General features: G+C 33.2%; 1 protein-coding gene across 1 annotated transcript; it reads right to left on the bottom strand.

The window, feature by feature from the left end:
* Positions 1-1,636: 1,636 nt before the first annotated feature.
* Positions 1,637-20,570, bottom strand: LOC127709134 (uncharacterized). The gene is made up of 4 exons (XM_052214496.1): positions 20,471-20,570; positions 10,196-10,897; positions 8,499-8,574; positions 1,637-2,178 (listed from the first exon to the last, which is right to left on the bottom strand). Exons 1-4 carry the CDS (start codon positions 20,508-20,510, stop codon positions 1,794-1,796), a joined length of 1,203 nt encoding a protein of 400 aa, XP_052070456.1. The 5' UTR covers positions 20,511-20,570; the 3' UTR covers positions 1,637-1,793.
* Positions 20,571-21,264: the final 694 nt, after the last annotated feature.

Here is a 21,264-nt window from a genome sequence, read left to right as displayed (position 1 = left end):
GAGATAACATCATCTATATATAGCGGAAAGTGAAGTTAAAGGACACTGCTTACTTCCTTTTATTCTTCCTAAGAAGTTCCTGTATGAATAAAGGAACAAGTCGGCAAGAGGATAATAATATTGATGATAGAACATTTGTTAATTTGATGATATTATACCAAAGACAAACTGTCAAATATTTAAAAAAAATCTTCAAAAGGATAGAACTTCTTTACAAGAAAAAATTCACAATTGCTTATTGAAAATATGTGCATATAGTTTTTAAATATATGAAGATCAGGTGTAACTCAAAAGGATTATTGTATTGATAATATGTAATATTAGTTATTCTACACATGTCACTATAATAAATCATCTACTTACTTACTTACCTACATAGTGTGTATACAGGTGTTCAAAAAATGAGAAATTACAGCAAATTGTTGACAACTCTGTAAATAAGAACTTATGATAATAAAGTTGAGAATGGAAACGGGGAATGCGTCAAAGAGACAACAACCCGACCAAAGAGCAGAAAAACAGCCAAAGGCCACCAATGGGTCTTCAACACAGCGAGATCCCCAAGAGACCCCCTCGCCGATCCTATATCCCTGAATGGGATGAGGAATATTCCGAACTTTTAAAATTAATTGCTTCTAATTCTTTTGTAGTTCATATGCTGGTTACTTTTTCCCCTTTATTCTCGTTACTTTATTGCAACATAAACATAACTGTTGTCAGGTCATTAAAGATGGCATATTTTGGTATTAATATTGATTCACTCATAGGGTCTTTGCATCGGAAATAAACACATTTATAATAAAACCAGTTGTTGGCATGATACGGGTTATGATCTTCTCATATATTTTATGATAGTATGATACTAAACCCCTAACGGGAGAGATTGTGCTTGATTTTCATATGATGAAGACATAATCTTTCAATCAGTTTAATTGAGGTCTGAAGCTGGCATGTCAGTAACTGCTAGTAGTCCTTTGTTAATTTATGTTTCATTGTCATTTTGCTTAGTTTCTTTTGTTACCTATTCTGACATCGGACTCGGACTTCTTTTAAACTGAGTTTTACTGTGCATATTGCTGTGTGTTTGTTTATTCAATATTGGCTAGAGTATAGGGGAGGGTTGAGATCTCACAAAACATGTTAAACCCCGCCGCATTTTTGCGCCTGTGTAAGTCTTGTATGTTTTTAATTTTAGTTCATTTATATGTTTTGGAGTTTAGTGTGACGTCCACTTTCATTGAACTAGTACACATTTTTATTTAGGGGCCAGCTGAAGCCCGCCTCCGGGTGCGGGATTTTCTCGGTGTGTTGAAGACCCATTGGTGGCCTTCGGCTGTTTTCTGCTATTTGGTCGGGTTTTTGTGTCTTTGACACATTCCCCATTTCAATTCTCAATTTTATATCTGATTATAAAAAGGATAAATGTGTCCTGTGATTACATGTTATTTCGAAATCTGCATCTTAATTGTATATGCTAAGCGGTGTAAGCCAAAACTTGTATATTCATCAAGTTGATGTTCAGTAAATCAATATATGTCGTCAAAAAATTACTGTATATTTGGTCTTTCAATCGCAAAAGCACACAACTTTTGCAACAACTTAGAATATAGTAGGAGGTTGTCGCATATAAGTCTGCTGGCAAAATGATTGCATCTTCTTTTATTCTTAAAATAATGAAATACATGGTAATCACTACGGACTGAATACGAACTATATACATTTCGACGGATTAAGTTTTTACAAAATACCCATATTTTTATGAAAATAAATCCTACAATGCATAAATTTGTTATCTATACTGTATCATCTTTAAACGATGACATCATTGGATATTTAGAGCGTGGAATATTTCTGTCCTTTGTAACGTCACTATTAGCATACGGATTAGTGTCCTGTTGAACTGTGCCTGTATTAGCATATGGATTTGTCTCTTTGTCTTTTTTTAAATTGTCGTAAACATTAGATCTTCTCGGGTTAAAATCCAACTGCTCAATTTCAGTAGCTGCACTTCCGGGTGGACTCGTTCTGAGATTTAAGTCATCGTAATTGTCATGATCACCTATTGCATCGTTCACAAATTTTTCATAATTAAACTCATCTTCGACATATGACGTGTTTATATACAAATCAACATGAGAAAATTTCTTTTTTCTTTCAGCTCTTTTTTTCTTGAAGTATCTATAAACGAGAAAGATAAATACACACATAGAATAAAACTTTTACCCATCAACAAGAATTGATCATTAAATATAGGGGCAAATTGCTCCTGTTTCTGTCGCAAGTTAGGAACATTTTCAGTTGTTGTATTTTTACGTATGTTACATTTTTTATCACTTTTATACAATTTGGTGTCGGTTACAGCTCTTTGACAATCTTTGTTATTCACTCAATAGACTTGGGAATAAAGCTTGGCCTCTGTTTCTAGATGATTACAGCAATTTCACGTTAAGATGTCTCAGTTATAACTTTTCTGCAAAAGTATACCACCAAGTGATCGGTTTTCCCTAGGGTATTAACTGTACCCCTCTTCCTGCACATTGTGTTAACTCCTTTAATGTTATGAATCCCAGTTTGTGATGAATATTCATAAAAACCTAACTGAACACCAATTGATATACATGTATGTATATATTATTATTGAAATACCCTTTTTGTTAACAGTGCAGATTTATTATAATAAACAAATGAAAGTTATACACCTAAACCCACTCTTACTCTTCTAATATCTTAAATCATTTCTCATTTGGAAAAGTCTTTCAATCTGCTAATACTTAAATTTACAGTGTATAAGCTTTCGTGCTTACTCCGGGATTTTTACAATATCAAATAAGATTGGGAATGAAACGGAGAATGCGTCAAAAAGACAACAACCCGACCAAAGAGCAGAAAACAGCCCAAGACCACCAATGGGTCTTCAACACACCGAGAAAATCCCGCACCCGGAGGCGGTCTTCAGCTGGCCCCTAAACTATAATATATACTAGTTCTGCTCATGGACGTCACACTAAACTCCGAAACATATAAATGAACCAAATTTAAAAAACATACAAGACTAACAAAGGCCAGATGTTCCTGACTTGGAACAGGCGCAAAAATGCAGCGGGGTTAAACATGTTTTGTGAGATCTCAATCCTCCCCCTATACCTCTAGCCAATGTTGAATAAACAAACACACAGCAATAAAATTCAGTGCAAAAGAAGTCCGAATCCGATGTTAGAATAGGTAACAGAAGAAACTAAGTAAAATGACAATAATCAACATAAATTAACAAAGGACTACTAGCAGTTACTGACATGCCAGCTCAAGACCTCAATTAAACTGATTGAAAGATTATGTATTCATCATATGAAAATCAAGCATAAATCCCTCCCGTTAGGGGTTCAGTATCATACTATCATAAAATATACGAGAAGAACATAACCCGTATCATGCCAACAACTGGTTTTAGAATAAATGTGTTTATTTCCGATGCAAAGACCCTATGAGTGAATCAATATTAATTCAAAAAAAAGCAATCTTTAATGACCTGACAACAGTATCGTAACGCATATGCCTTCTGGATAAGTCTGTTTAACGTTTTGGTTAGCTTTTGAGGTGAATGACGAAATTTTGTGCTTTGTATAGAATATTACCATAAAAGATGGGATGTGAATACCTGAACTATAAGATGTCTGCACTTTGATTTATATTTACGAATGGTGTCCTTGTACCGATGATAAAATTTAGTAAATGTTTTGACAAGTTTGTGATATCGAAAACCCTGGTGTAATAATTTTTCAGTAATACAGAGATTTCTTTCGTTAAAATCAAATACGTTGTTACATACATGAGCGAATCGAACAATTTGAGATATATAAACACCATAGGATGGTGCCAAGCTTTCCGTTAAAAATGTAGATATCAATTTCCAGGAAAGGGCAGTGTTCATTGTTAGTATTAGCTTTATTTTTAAAGTCAGTTCAGCAGGATAAATCTCTTTAGTGTACATACTGAAGTCGTCATTATTGAGAGCCAATATATCATCCAAATTTCTAAAAGTATTATTAAATTTTTGTTTCAGATGTTCTTTCATTGGAATTCCGATAACTTGACGATATACGGACTCTCCACAGCGAACAAAATGTTATCGAGTAAAAATTCAAGTGCAGTTATCGTATCAAAGCAGGTCCAATTGACATAGTTCTTTTGTTTGTTGTTACTGAAAAATGATCTAAAAGAGTTTGAACATATATACTCGCATTCTGACTTTTGAAATGCCCATTTAATTGGGTATGTGAATTTTCTCTTAATGAGAATATGGGGCAAAGTGGTATGTAGGGTAGAAAATCAAAACTTTGAACAAATTCGAAATCACCAATATGAGCATGCAATTTATCAAGTACTTCCAACGAATTTTTGACACTCCAAAAGTTATTAATTCCAATATTTTCAAAGGAATTATTTTAACAGTTTATTACCAGGTTTTTGATTGTACCAAGTGTACTAGTAAGTAGAATATAGACAGCTTAGTTGTGGAACAATGGCTTGAAGACGAAATAAATCTATATTTGTAAGGTGTTTTGTGCAGCTTCGGAAGCACATAGTTGGAACTTTCATCTTATTCGGTTCTGCTTGTAAAGAGGTAGCTAAAAGTTTGTTTGTTACAGATGTCATTTTCTAAAAATTGAGTCAGTTGGAATGTAGGTGAATTCGTGATTTCCTTTTGCAGAACCTCAATATAAAATTTACGTCAAACAATACTGATATATTATTGGCGGCCTTATCAGCCGGGACAAAAACAAATTCCTTAGCGAGTTCTTTTAGCTTATGTTTGATACGATAAATATGGCTATTATGGTTGTTGTTAGGAGTGAAATGTTCTTTGAAATGTTTAATACGAATATCAACTATATTCATTACTGAATTAAAAAAAGAATCTAAGGAATTTTTGTCAGCTTTTTCTCGTTTTATTCATTTCACACAGTAAGTAAGTGAGTCGTTGATGATGTTACGACACTAATTCCAATTGATAACTGACGGAGGACGATATCTTCGTCCTTTACTAAGAAATGATTTCAACTCTCGGTCCTGGACAATGTTAAGGTCTCCTGTTATAACATGGGAACTGGGGTCATAAATGTTTTTTGAATTACTGCAATTTCATGACGTAGGTGTATTGTCTCTGATATAAACATCTTTACACACCTCGCTATAATTAAACACATATCTCCGGGTCGATTTTTTGTAACATAACAAATAAGAGGGAGCTCAGTATTTTCAAAATAACCAGGAATTTGTTCTTTTACGGAATGATCGTTAAGAATACCGGCAATATTTACAAAATCAAAACCTTTATTGACATATTTGATTTTAATGAAATGTTTTTTTTATGATCTTCAGGGCGATCAATTTTGGGAAACAGTTTAGAATAACAATATGCAATTATAGTTTGGATGATTTCATACTTAGGACTGCAATATGGAATTGTGTTGCAATCCTCCAAAATTTGATGTAATTTATTAAGAGATAAAGAACAGAGCTTGGTTAACAGATAATTTCTGCCGTTGTTTTTTGAAATAGGAATTAGGTCCGAAATATTTGTATTGTAAGTACGAATTTTTCTCTGATTGCGATTTGTTCTCCTAACCTCCTATACTCCTAAACATATAAATAAGTTATGAATGCTGTAAGATAACCTTTCACTGCAAATTGACAATTTTACAAGTTTATAAAAAAATGTTTCAGAAAGACATTGTTAATTAAAACAAAAATTCAAATACAAATTTATTTCTTTTCGTTAAAGATATCCTTTGGTGCAAATTTTCAATTTTGGAATAAACTGGATCAATTTTATTCTATGAAAATATGAAAAGTTGTTGAAAAAATTATTTAAATATGGGGATTTAATCTTTTTAAAATTCAAATTATTCCAGTAAGCTTTGACATCTTACCGCTTTTTACCCTGTGAGTGAAACAAAATGGGGGACAATCGCCCTACATCATACCATGGTAACCTTCATTCCCAAAGAGATAGGGCTCCTTAATTTGTTTCGTTGGCAGGGCCAAAGTGCGGGTTGTCTACTGGTATTCGAATATTAAACTGCATATTGCAAATGTTATCCGTTTTTGTACAATATTGCACCGAATGACATCTCTAACCAAAGATAATTGTTTTGAATTCGAAAAGCAATATATAGCTTTACTTCCCATATAATTTTGGTTTTGGATAAAAATGCTCCTCTTGTACATTTTTTGGATGAATACTCAAATTTTGTTACAATTGTGCAAATTGCAGTTGTGAGTCATCTTTAGGCATTGATAATTTGATCAATTGTTACACCAAATTACACCAAAACGTTACTTTACTAGTTCAAATCTTTGACACTATATATCAAAATAAAAGATTGAGTCTTAGAAAATTGCTCTGTGTGAAAATTATTCCGATATTGTAGTATTTAGAGGCAGACATCCACATTAGTAGATGAACTTTGAACTTGGCATGGGTTACAACAGAGATGGATACAAAAAAGAAAAATAGCTGATCTGAAAAGAAAATGAAGTGTCGTGAGCCTCCGAGTGACCTGCTAGGGACCATTGGCAGTGGCTTATTTTCACGTTCCTCCTAGCGCAAAAACCTAGATCCGTCATGGGGAAAAGTATTATTCAGCCTACACAACGTGAATTACAAAGTATCATAACCTAGAAAAATAACCGATACATATAGTTTGTTTCGTGGTTAGCGTTTGATATCTAATCTAAACATCTCTAAATACACTACCGAAATTTACCCAACGGAACTTACTTTAAATAAATCTAACATAAACAGCACAGAGTAGTTGTACTTTTCTAGATTTATACATTTCAATTTCTAAAGGGAAACTCCATACAAAAATTTACGACAAAAGAGACGATTTTTCATTCCCTATTGTTAATTTTCCTTTTTTGGACGGCGATGTTCCTTTGGCTCCATCATACGGTGTTTATATATCCCAGCTCGTTCGTTATGCCCGTGTGTGTAGTGATGTCATAGATTTTAACGAAAGTGATCAATGTATCACTAGTAAATTATTAAGTGAGGGATTTCGTTACCATAAGTTACTTAAAACATTTACTAAATTCTTTCATAGATACAAAGATTTGATTAGTAAATGTGGCTGTACCTGTAGAAATCTTATTAAAAATGGTATTTCACATCCTAAATTTTACTGTAATATTGTACTAATAGCGCGGAAATCACTATGTGATCCGTGTAAACTTATCGAACATTTAAACAAACTTATTAGTAAAGGTTATCTTATTAATGTTGTAATAAGATCTTTGAATATTGTTTTCATTGGCACTAACATCGATTTTGTCATCAACAAATTAAAACATAACTAAATTTCTTTTCGAATGGTTTTTTGGGATGTATATATACACATCCACGTTTTATTTTCTATTTAGAAATTGTTTTATCTATACATAACATCATACATATTAATTATAAGGTTAAATCCTAACTATCCTACTGTCTGTCTGTCGTTACTTTTATTTTGGCATTGCACAAGTCCTGTCTTCTTTCACTGTCCATGGCGTTAAAACACTAAATCCCTGCCTGGGATGTGTTTTAATTCATTTTAGTCTCTGATGCATGATTTTTATTATTAATTGTTTTTGGCTTTTAACTAGTTTTCAGTAATTGCGAGTACTCTCAAATCGTACTTTCGTGTTAATTTGACCTGTTGACACAACTTGTAATGCATTTCTGTTATTCAATGTGTACTTATTTTGTGTTATATCTCGTCTTACTATTTTAATATGTACCACCAAGTATTAAGTACGACGAAAAAAAAATTCGCTTCTGTACTCCTACTATGAATAACAAATTTATTTTGTAAAAAAATGTTTCTGTACTCCAATCAACAAAATTATTATATTTAAATTTACCTGTGTACGTTACTTTATTTAACGCCACTTTGTCCTAGGTTAAAGTTGTCTATTTGACATTGAAACATCTTTTTTATTTATATTGTGTCATAGATCAAACTTATTCGTTCAGTGTATATTCACTTGTTTTTGTGTATTGTCTTTTTGATCGAGTTAAGCCATTTCAATTGATATTTTATTTTGTGTCTTTTTATGTTGTAATGTTATACCACTGTTTCAGGTTAGGATGAAGGTTGGCGCCTGTTAAAACGTTTAAACCCGCTGCATTTTTATGCACCTGTCCTAAGTCAGGAGCCTGTTGTTCAGTGGTTGTCGTTTGTTGGTGTGGTTCATAGGTGTTTCTCGTTTCTCGTGTTTTATATAGATTAGACCGTTGGTTTTCCTGTTTGAATTGTTTTACACTAGTCTTTTGGGGGCCCTTTATAGCCTGCTGTTCGGTGTGAGCCAAGGCTCCGTGTTGAAGGCCGTACTTTGACCTATAATTGTTTACTTTTTACACATTGTGACTTGGATGGATAGTTGTCTCATTGGCACTCATACCATATCTTCTTATCTATATATATGGGTCTCTTCCCATTCAAAGCAATGCTTACCTAAATAGAAGAAAACCACCAATCGTTGCAATCAGCAGCACTATAAGTAACACAGCAACAACCACAGCTATTATCACTGTAATGAATTGATAATCAACCAGAATTAATTCAACACACACACACACGTACAACAAAAAATATTAGATATTTGCCTATCAACTTGGTTCTAAAAATGATCTCAGTTGGAATCGATTTTTTTCTCTGCACTGTTTTTTTCTCAGGTAAATAGTTTGTAAGTAAACTAAATCATGAAGTATAATTTATAAAACGTATTATGTATTATCATTAATCAAGGGAATATCCATATGAGACGAGATTATTTAGGTCGATCGAAAGTAATTCTTTGAAGTTATGTCATTTATGATGAGCGGTTACGAAACAGGCATGTCCAAATTTGTGTTAGACAAAGCATTTCTTATTAGGCAAGTGGTACATTTTTGCTTCATCACTCAGACCCTACCATATACAATAAATGATGTATTACACATAAATTATGTTGCAATAACTGTACTGGCTTATTTGCTTGTTTTCGAAACATCTTAAAACTTTGTGAAAAAATCGAAGTCTCTGGATTTTTTCATTAAAAATATAAAATATGAGAAGAAATGAATATTAGACTGCACTAAAAAAATTTGATATAACAAGAATTTTTAGAGCTTTTACCAAAATTTGAGAATTAAGATTTGAAGAAAATATTGAGAAATAATGGGGTCTTGGCAAATCTTTCGAATGCATATGGTATGACAAATCCAGCGTGTTTACAACATATTAAGGTTAAAGTGTTAGAAGCCAATATTTTAAACTGCAATTCTTCGAATATGTGTTCTACAAATGTTCTACAAATGCTCTACAAATGTTCAATATAAAACATGTTATTGATTATTTATTTTTCTCTGTTCTTGATGACAATGTGTTTAGGTTACCGACTTGGGGTTTGCTGTATAGACCTTTCTGAGCAATCGGACAGGCATGTATCTCCTTTTGAATTATATTTTCTTTTAAATGTGAAGTCTGTACAGCTGCTGGGGAACTGAAATGCTCGTGACTTTAAAGTGCACCGTATGCATTAGCTGACGAGCGTTTTTGTCATTACATGATTATAAATGATAAATTCTTACAGCATATGTTCAAATTATAAATTATATCAAAGACATAATGATACAATGGTCCTTTAATGTAGTAATTGTATTGTTTGTCTATGGTTAAATGAAATTCATTTTGAATAAGAATGCAACTCTTCCAGGAAATATCTGTCTTGCTGAATTTTGTCCGTTTTGTGTAGACCCATATGTGTTTGGTAGCTCTTTAAAGATTCTTATTTTCTCGTTCAAAACTTTCCTCGAGTACGTGTCGGCTACATTGTAATAGGTACTTCACGTTCATTTCAACAATTTGTTGGTTGAAGCAAAATATACGTTATAATATTGTGTTGTTTTTTTTCAGATTTAAAATTTATATCTTGTTTACATTTAGAACTCGTTACCGGTACTGCATCTGATTATAAACAAAAATTATATGCATTTATCTTTTTTTTTATCATTTCGATGCAATTTAGCGAAATCTAAATTGATTCAAATATAAAAAAAAAACATCTGAAATACCGTCCAATTGCGGATACTTCGCCTTAACTGTTCCTCCACATTACAAATCATATCTATATTTCTAAATTTATTAAAGGGACACTAGTACTATATTACCGTCATTCGATGTGTTCGTTTTTTCTGTTACAGTGGGACTGCCCGTTTTATTCGGTTCCATTGTTGTTTCTGTTAACATTGTGCTTTCTGGTGTCGAACTAGATATTTTCATCGTTCTTGTCTCCATTGCTGTTGATATTATTTCAGTTGTTTTACTATCAGCTAACATTGTTGATGACTCTCTCGATGTTTTAGTAGTTTCCGTGGTGCTAAATGTCGAATGCGGAGTCATTGAAAATGCTGACGCTGTTGATGGATCAGTAGATGTAGTGATCGTAAAAGTTGTAGCATCCGTGGTGCTAAATGTCGAGTGTGGAGACATTGTAATTGCTGACGCCGTTAATGGATCTGTAGATGAAGTGGTCGTATAAGTTGTAGCTTCCGATGTGCTAAATGTCGAATGCGGAGTCGTTGTAATTGCTGACGCCGTTGATGAATCAGAAGATGTAGTAGGCGTATAAGTTGTAGCATCCGTGGTGCTAAATGTCGAGTGTGAAGACGTTGTAATTGTTGCAGCCGTTGATAGATCGGTAGATGTAGTGGTCGTATAAGAAGTAGCATCCGTAGTGCTAAATGTCGAGTGTGGAGACGTGGTAATTGCTGACGCCGTTGATGGATCTGTAGATGCAGTAGTCGTAAAAGTTGCCATTGGTGTTTCAGTAGAAGTATCCATTCTTGTTGTTAAGGCGTTTGTCAATATTCCTAAAGATTGATAGACGTTAGTTTTATTACTAGTAATACACAAAGAAAATCATGCCTTCAAGTCTTTAAATACAAATAAACAAAACAAACAGAGGAGGATTTAGGGGGCAACCACCCCTTCTTAATGGAGCTACATGTATGATGAATGTATAAACAAGTTCCTTTCCGAACGTTGCCTTGCTGGTGCCCCCTTTCAAAATCCTGTTTGCAAAACAACGCAATTAATGTTAGATTTCAGTCATCTACTTTCTGTATTTAAAACGACTTTGTTTAAATTTGCTAACCGTGGTTCAGATCAAGAGTAATACATTATAGTTAAATTGTATGAAAATTCAGCAAATTAATCAGGGGGATAATTTTAATGTTACCCACTGTTCGTAATTAAGCTTATATATATGCCTTTAGTTTCGTTGGTTATTACCCGTTCATCATACGCCAATATTTTTTATCTGCTATGATTTAATCGAAAAGGTTTTTTTTACCGCAATTGTTCGCCAATGGTCCCATTTTTCATGCATTTGTTAATTCTGAATAGAATCTGACTTTCCAATCGTTTTATCCTAAAGGTATCTGATAGATTAAATGCTAAATCAATATTTCATATGAACAAAGAAATAAGTGTTCAATCTTAGCAGTTTCACAAACACGAATGTGGAGATTTACAGGATAAAGGATCCGTTTATTCAGTGAGCTCTTCCAACACCCAGCACGTGCAACATTTCCGAAACATTTGTCGTGTGATCCAAAAACTGCTCATTAATTGTTCATCAAGCCCTGCAAAGCTGACGCCTCTCATCCTCACCGCCGAGAGGGAAAAGTCAAAATAACCTTTTTTTTCTGCGTAAACAGATGGTTCGAATAGACAAAACGAAAACCCAAACAAACGCGTAATAAAATGGAATGTCATCTAGAGGTCAACGTGCAGTCATCAGCAATGAACAAGTGTCTCTATCTGAATAAATGCAGATGACACAAAAACCAAACACACAATAACAAGACAAAAACAAATGAAAACAACACAATTGCATGCGTGCGAAGCGCTTTCCTGGATTTACCTTCATTAGGAAAGCTCAGAGCCAAACATTTGAAAGCAAAGGTTGTAAAGCATCGAAACTGTTGAAGAGCTTTATGACCAAAATGGTTTTCTGGATTTACCTTCATCAGGAACGCTCAAAGCCGTTCATTTAATCCAATGATGTAAAGAACCGAAACAGTCGAAGAGCTTTATGACCAAAAAGGACATAAAAATAATGGCCAAATCCATCTAAGGTCAGCTTTGTGACAGGACATCAGACATGTGTATAACATACTCCTAGCTCTAAATTGTTCCGGAATCTGGACAAGTTGTGATTATATTTTAAAGAGCATAAGAATTATTAAAGATCCGCCGTTTACACAAGTTTTACAGAAGAAAAAAAAACAAATGCGTTATTGTAACATGCAATACAAACAAAAACAACTATTCAAATGACGATCTTCCGGATTTGGAACTAACATAACTATCACGCATCATAGTCACGAACAGTTTTATCAAACAATGTGCTATCAATATAAGTATACCAGCAGAAAGTTAATGAAGAAAACATGAAACACGAAAAACTTACACATGATTTTACAACAGCAGCCCTTCACAAATTTTATGTTATACCTCAAATACTCTGATGGTTAGAAAAATTCTACAGTAACTTTTAATCATAAATTTAGCAGAAATTAATGGAACTTTACAAGGTACGGTTAATTTAAAGAAATGAGATTGAATCGGGTCAGATCAAAATTACGACTGTCAAAGTTTGTCCATTGCCAACTTCAATGAAAAGAACAAAATTATAACAACATGAGTGAATATTTTAAGCGAGCTGATTCTGAAAGAGTTACGAGTGAAGAGGAATAGATTGAAATTATAGCAATATTGATTTAACATACTATTATATAAATTTACCGTGCAATATTATATAAATAACACATAGCTGAGAGGGTGATAGAGCACATTTTACCCCGAGAAAACATTTTCAACTGAGGCGAAGTCAAGGTTGACAATGTCTTTTCGATGGGTAACAATCTGCTCTATCACCCTCTCAGATATGTGTTATTTGATTTATTATACTGAATGTTCTGTTATTACTGTCTATTAAGGTGGATTATCGGTATATATTTCCTCAGATAGAATTTTCTTATACTTTGCCAAACGAAGATTTTACTATGATTTTTAAAAAAAATAATAAAAAGTATGGGTCACCGTGCTATTTTTCAAGCTACAAGTCGTGAAAAAGTGCCCAAATTTGCATAGATTGTTCATAAAAAAACACATTTGAGATAGATTTTTGAAATAAATTATGAGAAAATAGGTTTTATAATGTGCTTTAAGAAAATAAAAAGAAAAAATGGTGTCACTGAACTTGTTTTCTTGCTACAAGTAAAAAAATGAAAATTTCATTATCATTCCAGTATAAAAATTTTACTATAAGAGTTATCTCCCCTTAAACGGCCAAATAAAAAAATTGATTCTAATAAACACAAATATTGGTATTTATTCAAACATTTTAGATAAAGCAATAAATCACTTATTTTTCTTTATACAAATAAACAGTCTTACACATAAATTGCAAATCTGTCTCAAAATTTGCAGATTTAGGCAAAAAACTAGACCGATTGTGTACTGCTATTGTACAATCCAAGATGGCGGTATACAGTGAATCTACCTTAAATTTCAAATTCAAAGTAATAAACTACGACGTCTTTTTATGGAACGCCACAGCTGTCTTATGTGGAACTTTGATACTACTTTATGTTGTTTTATTATTACTTGATGATATTTTGTCTTTACTTAATATGGTTTTGACATTACGTTATGATGTTTTGATATAACTCAATATGGAATAGTCATTACTTAATGATATTTCAATATTACACGATATGGTTTCGTATTGACTTGATATAGTTTTGTCATTACTCAATATGGTTTTGTCATTACTCGATGTGGTTTCGCCATTATTTAATGTGGTTGTGTCATTAGTCAATGTGGTTTTAACATTACTTGATGTGAATGTGACTTAACGTTATGTAGTTGTTTCATTACATGATGTGGTTTTGTTATTTTGTAATGATGATTTGCCTATTCTTTATATGGTTTTTACCATACGTAATGATGTTTCAAAATTTGAAGTTTTTACACTACATGATGTGTTTGTTTCATTATTTGATGTGGTCCTGTCATTCTTTGGTGTGGTTATCCCATTACTTGATGAGGTAAAATCACGTGACCAATTCGGAAAACCCTGTTCTATTTTTAGATAGATTTCCATGTTGTATGTGCCTTGGATGAGTGTGGCCATCCATCGAATTAGAGTTTGGGTTACTGTTTGAGTTAAACTTTGAGTTAGTCTACGATTTCGAATTCAAGTCATTATTAGAATTAAAGTTTTAGTTACCATTGAGTTTCGAGTTGGACTTCGAGTTTGAGTCACATTTAAAGGTAGAGTTCTAGTTACAACAATGACTTTGAGTCACTTTTTGAGGTAGAGTTTGAGTAAGATTCGAATTTAAGTCTCATTTAGATTAATTAAGATTATGAGTTGAAATTCGAGCTATCTTATATGAGTTCGTAATTAAATTTTCTATCGCGGAACAAGGACTTTTGCTCGGGCTTCCGAAAAGAGGGCTCCGGCCGGGGTATGCGTACAAAAGATAAACAATGTTACAGTATACAAAACGCAACATAGAAGTTGAAATAAAGCTAGATGTGGTGTGATTGACAATGAGACAACTATCCACCAGAGTTTAAATGCAGTGGATGTAAGAAATCATATATAGGCAACCGTACAGCCTTCAACACACCGTATAGTCAGCTACAAAAGGCCACCATGCACCATGTGAAAAAAATCAAACGAAAACACAAACGGTCTTATTCATAAATAAAGAATCTACAAAAAAAAAATGACACACATTTATACAACGACAACAATTGAACTTCATGCTCCTGAATTGGGGCAGGTACATAAAGAAAGTGCACGTGGCGGAGTTTAACATGTATGTGAGCGCTAAATCTTAACCTTACATCGGACTGTTACAGTTGTGTAACAGCACAACACGAGAAAAAAATGTAAACTAGACAACGTGATGCCCCTGCACTCAACTCATTCAACCGCTTATACCCCAAAAATGACAAAAAGTTCAATTATCTCCCATAAAGAGCAAAAGATGATAAAAAATTAAAACCCTGACCACATGCGCACCTTCAATATATGTACAAACAGCCAGCAGAGTGAAAACTTCCTAGCATTCAAACTGTAGGAGGAGTTATCTGGAAACGCTCTTCTTATGCAAGTAAATTTCCCAAAAAATTACAAAGTTCAACTATCTCCCAAAAAATTACAAAGTTCAACTATCTCCCAAAAAAGCAAATATTAGTAAACATTAAACCCTGACCACATGCACACCTTCAATATATGTACAAAAAGACAGTAAAGAGAAAACTTCCTAGGATTCAAACTGTAGGAGGAGTTATGCGGAATAACTATATACCCATAATGGGACGGACAGACGGACGGACGGACGGACGGACGGACGGACGGACGGACGGACGGACGGACGGACGGACAGGGGTAAAACAATATGCCCCCAACTTTCAGTTGCGGTGGCATACAAAACAGTTTCATTTGGCTGATTCAATAGATCGGTATGACTGGGTAATATAAATCCATCGGGGTGATCTCGGATGCTCCAGAAAGGCACCCGTCGTGTTATTCGAGAAAGTACAAACCCAGTGATTTGGTTTTATTTGGTAGTTTACATTCAAGGAAAAGATGACGGTATTATGGTTACGACCACTGGAACATGTCTGTCGTCACATGTGAAACAGATATTCCAAAAAGTTTATTTTTCAATTAGTGCGAGGTAGATCAGGGAATTCAATTGATTACAAATAAAAGATTGATATTCGTATAAGTTCAAATGATCATTTACGCTAAAAAAAAATTCGGAGAATTCTATTTTATAGTATTGATGCTTTGTCGCTTAGTCCGAGCCCCCATCCCCCCGTTTCCCTGTAACTTTAGTGTGAGTTGATTTGAAGTGTTTCATTTGTTAACAATAAAGTTCAAGTCTGTTGATTTGTGTCGAGCCTGCTACATCAATGTAGCGGCAGTGAGACACAACAAACCTATATTTCGTCGTCGATAGTGGCGTCGGCGTCTCCATCTCCATTTTTTTTTATTTCTATTGAGTTTAACCTTTCATTATACATGTTACTAAACATGTATGCCATCATAAATTTGTACTTTTAGAATATCATACTGTATTTGTTTACCTCGACTATTGTATCTGTATTTATATTGTATGTTTCTCTGTAAACTTGTATTTAGTTTTTAGAGAATAAAGTATATATGTATCTATCTATAGATCGTTAGGTTTCTAGTTACATTTTTCATTTCGGGACCTTTTATAGCTTACTATAGGGTATGGGTTTTGCTCATTGTTGAAAACCATACAGTTTTGTTTTAGTTAAATAAAACCGAATTAAACTGTTTTGACATGATAAATTTGTAAACCTCCATGAAGTGTTTTAAAACTTGTATAGGAGTTATTCCTCAATTTCAAGAAAAAGCATCTACAGAAAAAAATTGTTTTTTTAATTTTGTTTTTACCGATAAATGTATAGATAAATGTACAGCCGATCAACATGAAGCTTTTACACTTACAGCAGCAATATCAGGCGAGACACATGGTTCCGTGGAATATTTTACAAATTTATTAGGATAAAAACAACAGGACCAAGTGGTTTGGGGATATCCCAATTATGTCCGAAATACTGTAAACTTTTTAATACTTTTTTTCTTATTATTGTCTGCCGTTCCCCCTTTTAATACCAAATTACTCTGAACAACCACTCGAACTTTAATATGAACTTTAACTCAATGGATAGCGATACAGCACATTAAACAAACGATATATTGAAATCTGTTTAAAAATAGAACATATTTTTTTCCGAATTGGTCACGTGGTTTTACCTCATCAAGTAATGGAATAACCACACCAAAGAATGACAGGACCACATCAAATAATGAAACAAACACATCATGTAGTGTAAAATCGTCAAATTTTGAAACATCATTGCGTAATGTTAAAACTATATAAAGAATAGGCAAATCATCATTACGAAATAACAAAGCCACATTATGTAATGAAACAACTAACAAATACATAACGTTAAGTCACATTCACATCAAGTAATGTTAAAATCACATTGACTAATGACACAACCACATTAAATAATGGTGAAACCACATCGAGTAATGACAAAACCATATTGAGTAATGACAAAACTATATCAAGTCAATACGAAACCATATCGTGTAATATCGAAATATCATTAAGTAATGACTATTCCATATTGAGTTATATCAAAACATCATTATGTAATGTCAAAACCATATCAAGTAAAGACAAAATATCATCAAGTAATAATAAAACAACATAAAGTAATATCAGAGTTCCACATAAGACAGCTGTGGCATCAAGCGTCTCCGTGAAGGGTAATAGAGTATTTATCATAGGATAGAGTAAATTGTCTCCTTCGTATTAACCAATCAAAATCTGGCATTTTGACATGAAGTATAATACAGTGTTTATCAGATAAACTCGTTGATTTTGATTTGTAATGATTGTGTATTGTCCTCTATGTGTCAATGTTTATTGTCAAAATTGACCTTAAATGGATTTGGCTATTATTTTAAAACTCAAATAATAGAACAGAAAGGACGTGGGTATATAGCTCTTCAGCTGTTTCGGTTTTTGTACCGGCATCCTTGGCTTTCAAATAATCGGCTTTGAGCGTTTCTAATGAAGGTAACTCGGGAGACGGATTTTTAAAAAGTGGTTCAAACTTGTTTCCGAATTCCATATTTGACTACTATATATATTATACTATTATATCGACAATGTTATAATTTTCAATAATAACTACTGTTTAAACTAAATCCTTACTAAAAGTGGTTCGGACACAGGAAATATATTAAGTGTTGTTTTCATTTTTTTTTAACATTGAACGTAAAGAAATGGCAATGCATAAATTAATCTTTCAGTTACACACTAATGCAACATTTACCAAATTTCAATTTTCTTTTTTTTTTTTGATAAGGCACCGACCATTCGTGTTTTGTTTGTATTGTTTTTATTTGTTTTTTGTCCTTGTTTCAGGGAGGGGAGCTCAGTACAATACAAAACAATATTATGATGCCCTAAAGGAGCAGAGTGGTTACAAGTATAACTACAGTGTTCAAATGATTATTATAAAAATAAGGAGATATGGTATGATTGACAATGAGATAACTATCCACCAAAGTTCAAATTATCATTTTTGTTATCGGGGAACAATAATAAACTAACAATACAAAGATATGAAAAGGGAGACAACAAACACAGTGTGACCGGCAGTGCAGATAGAATTTTGTTTCTGTAAAATGTTGGAGGACCTGGAGCGCTACGCATATCTTACTTACTAACTTGATTGGCTCTTCTGGTCTTTATAACAATATTGAACGATTATATTACCAAGAATTTGTATACAAGGATTTTGGAAAACTCTCCACCTGAGACCAAATAACGTAGAAGTTAGCAACTATAGGTCACTGTACGTCCTTTTAAAATGAGCAAAACCAATACTAGTAAAGATATAAAAGCTATAAAAGAACCCGAAATGACAAAATTTTCAATGTAAAACAATTCAAATGAGAAAACTAACGGCCTGATTTATGTACAAAATAATAAACGAATTACAAATATGATATACAACAACAAACGACAACCACTGATTTTCAGACTCCTGGTTTTGGACAAGCCCATACATAATGTGGTAGGGTTAAACCTTGCGGGCCCCCAATCTTCCCCCTAACCTTGGAATGTGTCGTTATGTTCAGCACAAAAAAAGAACAAACTATAAACATCAGTTGAAAATGGCTTGTCTCGTCAAATCGGAACAAAGCACAACACAATTACCGGTAACAAAAACACTTAAGACACAAAGTACAGATCTGAGAGTATTCGCATGTATTGAAAGATAATAAAGCCAATAACAACTAATAAAATAATAATGAGCTGCGCCATGAGTGCATGATACGCCAGTCGCCTTTTCAACGAGTAAAGTTCCATAACTCCTCAACGTCATATCAGAAATTTTAAAAGACACTAAAGGGAGCTTATTTTGATAGAAATAAACAATTCACCAAAGTTTCATAAAAATTGGTTAAAGCATTTTTGAGTTATTGTCCGACATGTTGACGACGGACGGGCAGACGGACGGACAAAGGTATATCATAAACGGGCTTATAAAAATCATGTACCTTAGACTTGAATATCAATCAATGCAAATCCAACATCAAATGGATTTATTGTGAAGACGTCATTAATAGTCAGAAAAGTACATTCCCTTGTGCAATACCAAAAGATAAGTATTGACATGATGTAGGACCTTTAGTGTTTATAACTGTACAGGGATACCTATTGAGTTATTTTCGCAGTTCTTAGTATATTTCAGGCATTGATTAAAAATCAGTGTACTGATTTTGCTATTAAATTGTTTTTTACTGTAAAGATGAGTATTGAACGCATAGCTATGTTTTGTACATAAAAAATGTCGTTGGTTTTCTCGTTTAAATTGTTTTACCTTTTTGTAATGTCGGGGCATTTTATATCTTACGGTTTTACTCATTGTTAAAGGCCGATAGTTGCTTATATCTGCTTATATCTTCGTCATTTGACTTCTGTTAGACAGTTGTCTCATTGGCAATCATATCATATCTTCTTATTTTTACTAAAAACAAAACAAAAAACAAGAAAGTAAACAGCAACAAACAGACGAATTATTACTCCATTGAATAGAGCTAAACTTCCGTAGAATGGAACACAGCAACATGATAAATACATTGTTTGTAAACCTTATTTTTGTAAATTTGGTATGCTCAAAGAGGTACAGGTTCGAAACTGGCGGTAGTGACATTCGTTCTCTAGCCGTAGCCGCAAAACTTAAGACTTTTGATGATGGTTTATTTCGACCAGATGAGGGGTGGGCCAAAATCTTATTACATTTAAAAAAAAAATTTACTTCGAGTATTTGAAAGATGTTATAGTGTTGGATGATTTTCTTCTGTAGACGTTTTGAAAAAACTTACAAAACACATATAGATAATAATCAAACAAAAAACATTTGGATTTTACTTTAGCCTTGTGGAGAAGATACATATCAAATTCCCATTTCTGTGTGTACTGATACAGATTCCATTCCAAGCGTAACCGCACAATTTATACTAATATATTTTTGTAGATGAATTATCTTTTCTTTATATAAAGAACTTCCTGTATCACATAATACATGTGTTATATAAACTCAGTATTTAAGTAAGCAGTCTGATACAAGCTTCAAATATTTGCTACTGGGTGTACAACAATAATTAATTCCAACTCTCATCATGTTACCAACTCATTCAGTGGCAAGTTAACTTAAGGTGGTATCTATAAGGAGTATATATTTGCATACATTTGTTTTGTGATCATTAGACTAATCTCAACATTGAGGCTTACCTGCATATTGACCAAGTATCGTCATAAGATACAGCCTCATCACGCACCAGTATCGTTTACAATAGGGAAGTAGGGGAGATGGTCGCAAAGCAGGAAGACAACTCAAACCGGATAAAAAATAATTTCTTCACAAATAAAAGGTGATGTTTAGATATTTAAAAATAAAATAATGACTTCAAGATTTACTCAGGTAGAAAAGGTTAAATCAATATATTTTAGAAAACCCGTTTTGAAAAAGAATTATATTTTTATTATTTATTGATATAAAGCATAGCTGGTGCATTGGTGGAAAATTATTATTGATAAACAGTTCAAAAGAGAATTTACAATTAATTATTTCAAAAGCAATGGGCTACCGACTCACTAATTCAGTACAAAATATCTTTCTTTCGACAATCTAGCGACTCAAAATACTTACTGGCCTGTAGCTTACATACTGCCAATCATTTATTACAGGTCTTCAGGAAACCTGTTAGGGTGGCTTTTTTTTATCCCCAAACCTAAGTATCAAACTAACATCTCGAGCTTCCTGTAGTAGCAAGGTTATTTAACCGTGTTTGATGTTAGTTGTTGTTTGACTTGTACCTGCATGGGGAGTCTTGTGTTGGGGATGATATTATAGAACAAGAATGTGTCCATAGTACACGGATGCCCCAGTATGTTCAGTGGACCGTGAAATTGGGGTCAACACTCTAATTTGGCATTAAAATTAGAAAGATCATATCATATGGAACATGTGTACTAAGTTTCAAGTTGATTGGACTTCAACTTCATCAAAAATACCTTGACCAAAA

The sequence above is a fragment of the Mytilus californianus genome, unplaced genomic scaffold, assembly GCF_021869535.1.
Source record: "Mytilus californianus isolate M0D057914Y unplaced genomic scaffold, xbMytCali1.0.p SCAF_7, whole genome shotgun sequence".
Taxonomy (NCBI): domain Eukaryota; kingdom Metazoa; phylum Mollusca; class Bivalvia; order Mytilida; family Mytilidae; genus Mytilus; species Mytilus californianus.
The sequence above is the reverse complement of the archived record's forward strand: the minus strand, read 5'-3'. Positions and strand labels throughout refer to the sequence as shown.

Coding starts and splice junctions, on each gene's coding strand:
- LOC127709134 (XM_052214496.1), bottom strand. CDS start 20,510: ATGAGGCTGTATCTTATGACGATACTTGGTCAATATGCAG. Junction 8,575..10,195: donor AACGAACACATCGAATGACG/GTAATATAGTAC, acceptor AATTCATTACAG/TGATAATAGCTGTGGTTGTT. Junction 2,179..8,498: donor GGTGGTTTTCTTCTATTTAG/GTAAGCATTGCT, acceptor TCTCGTTTATAG/ATACTTCAAGAAAAAAAGAG.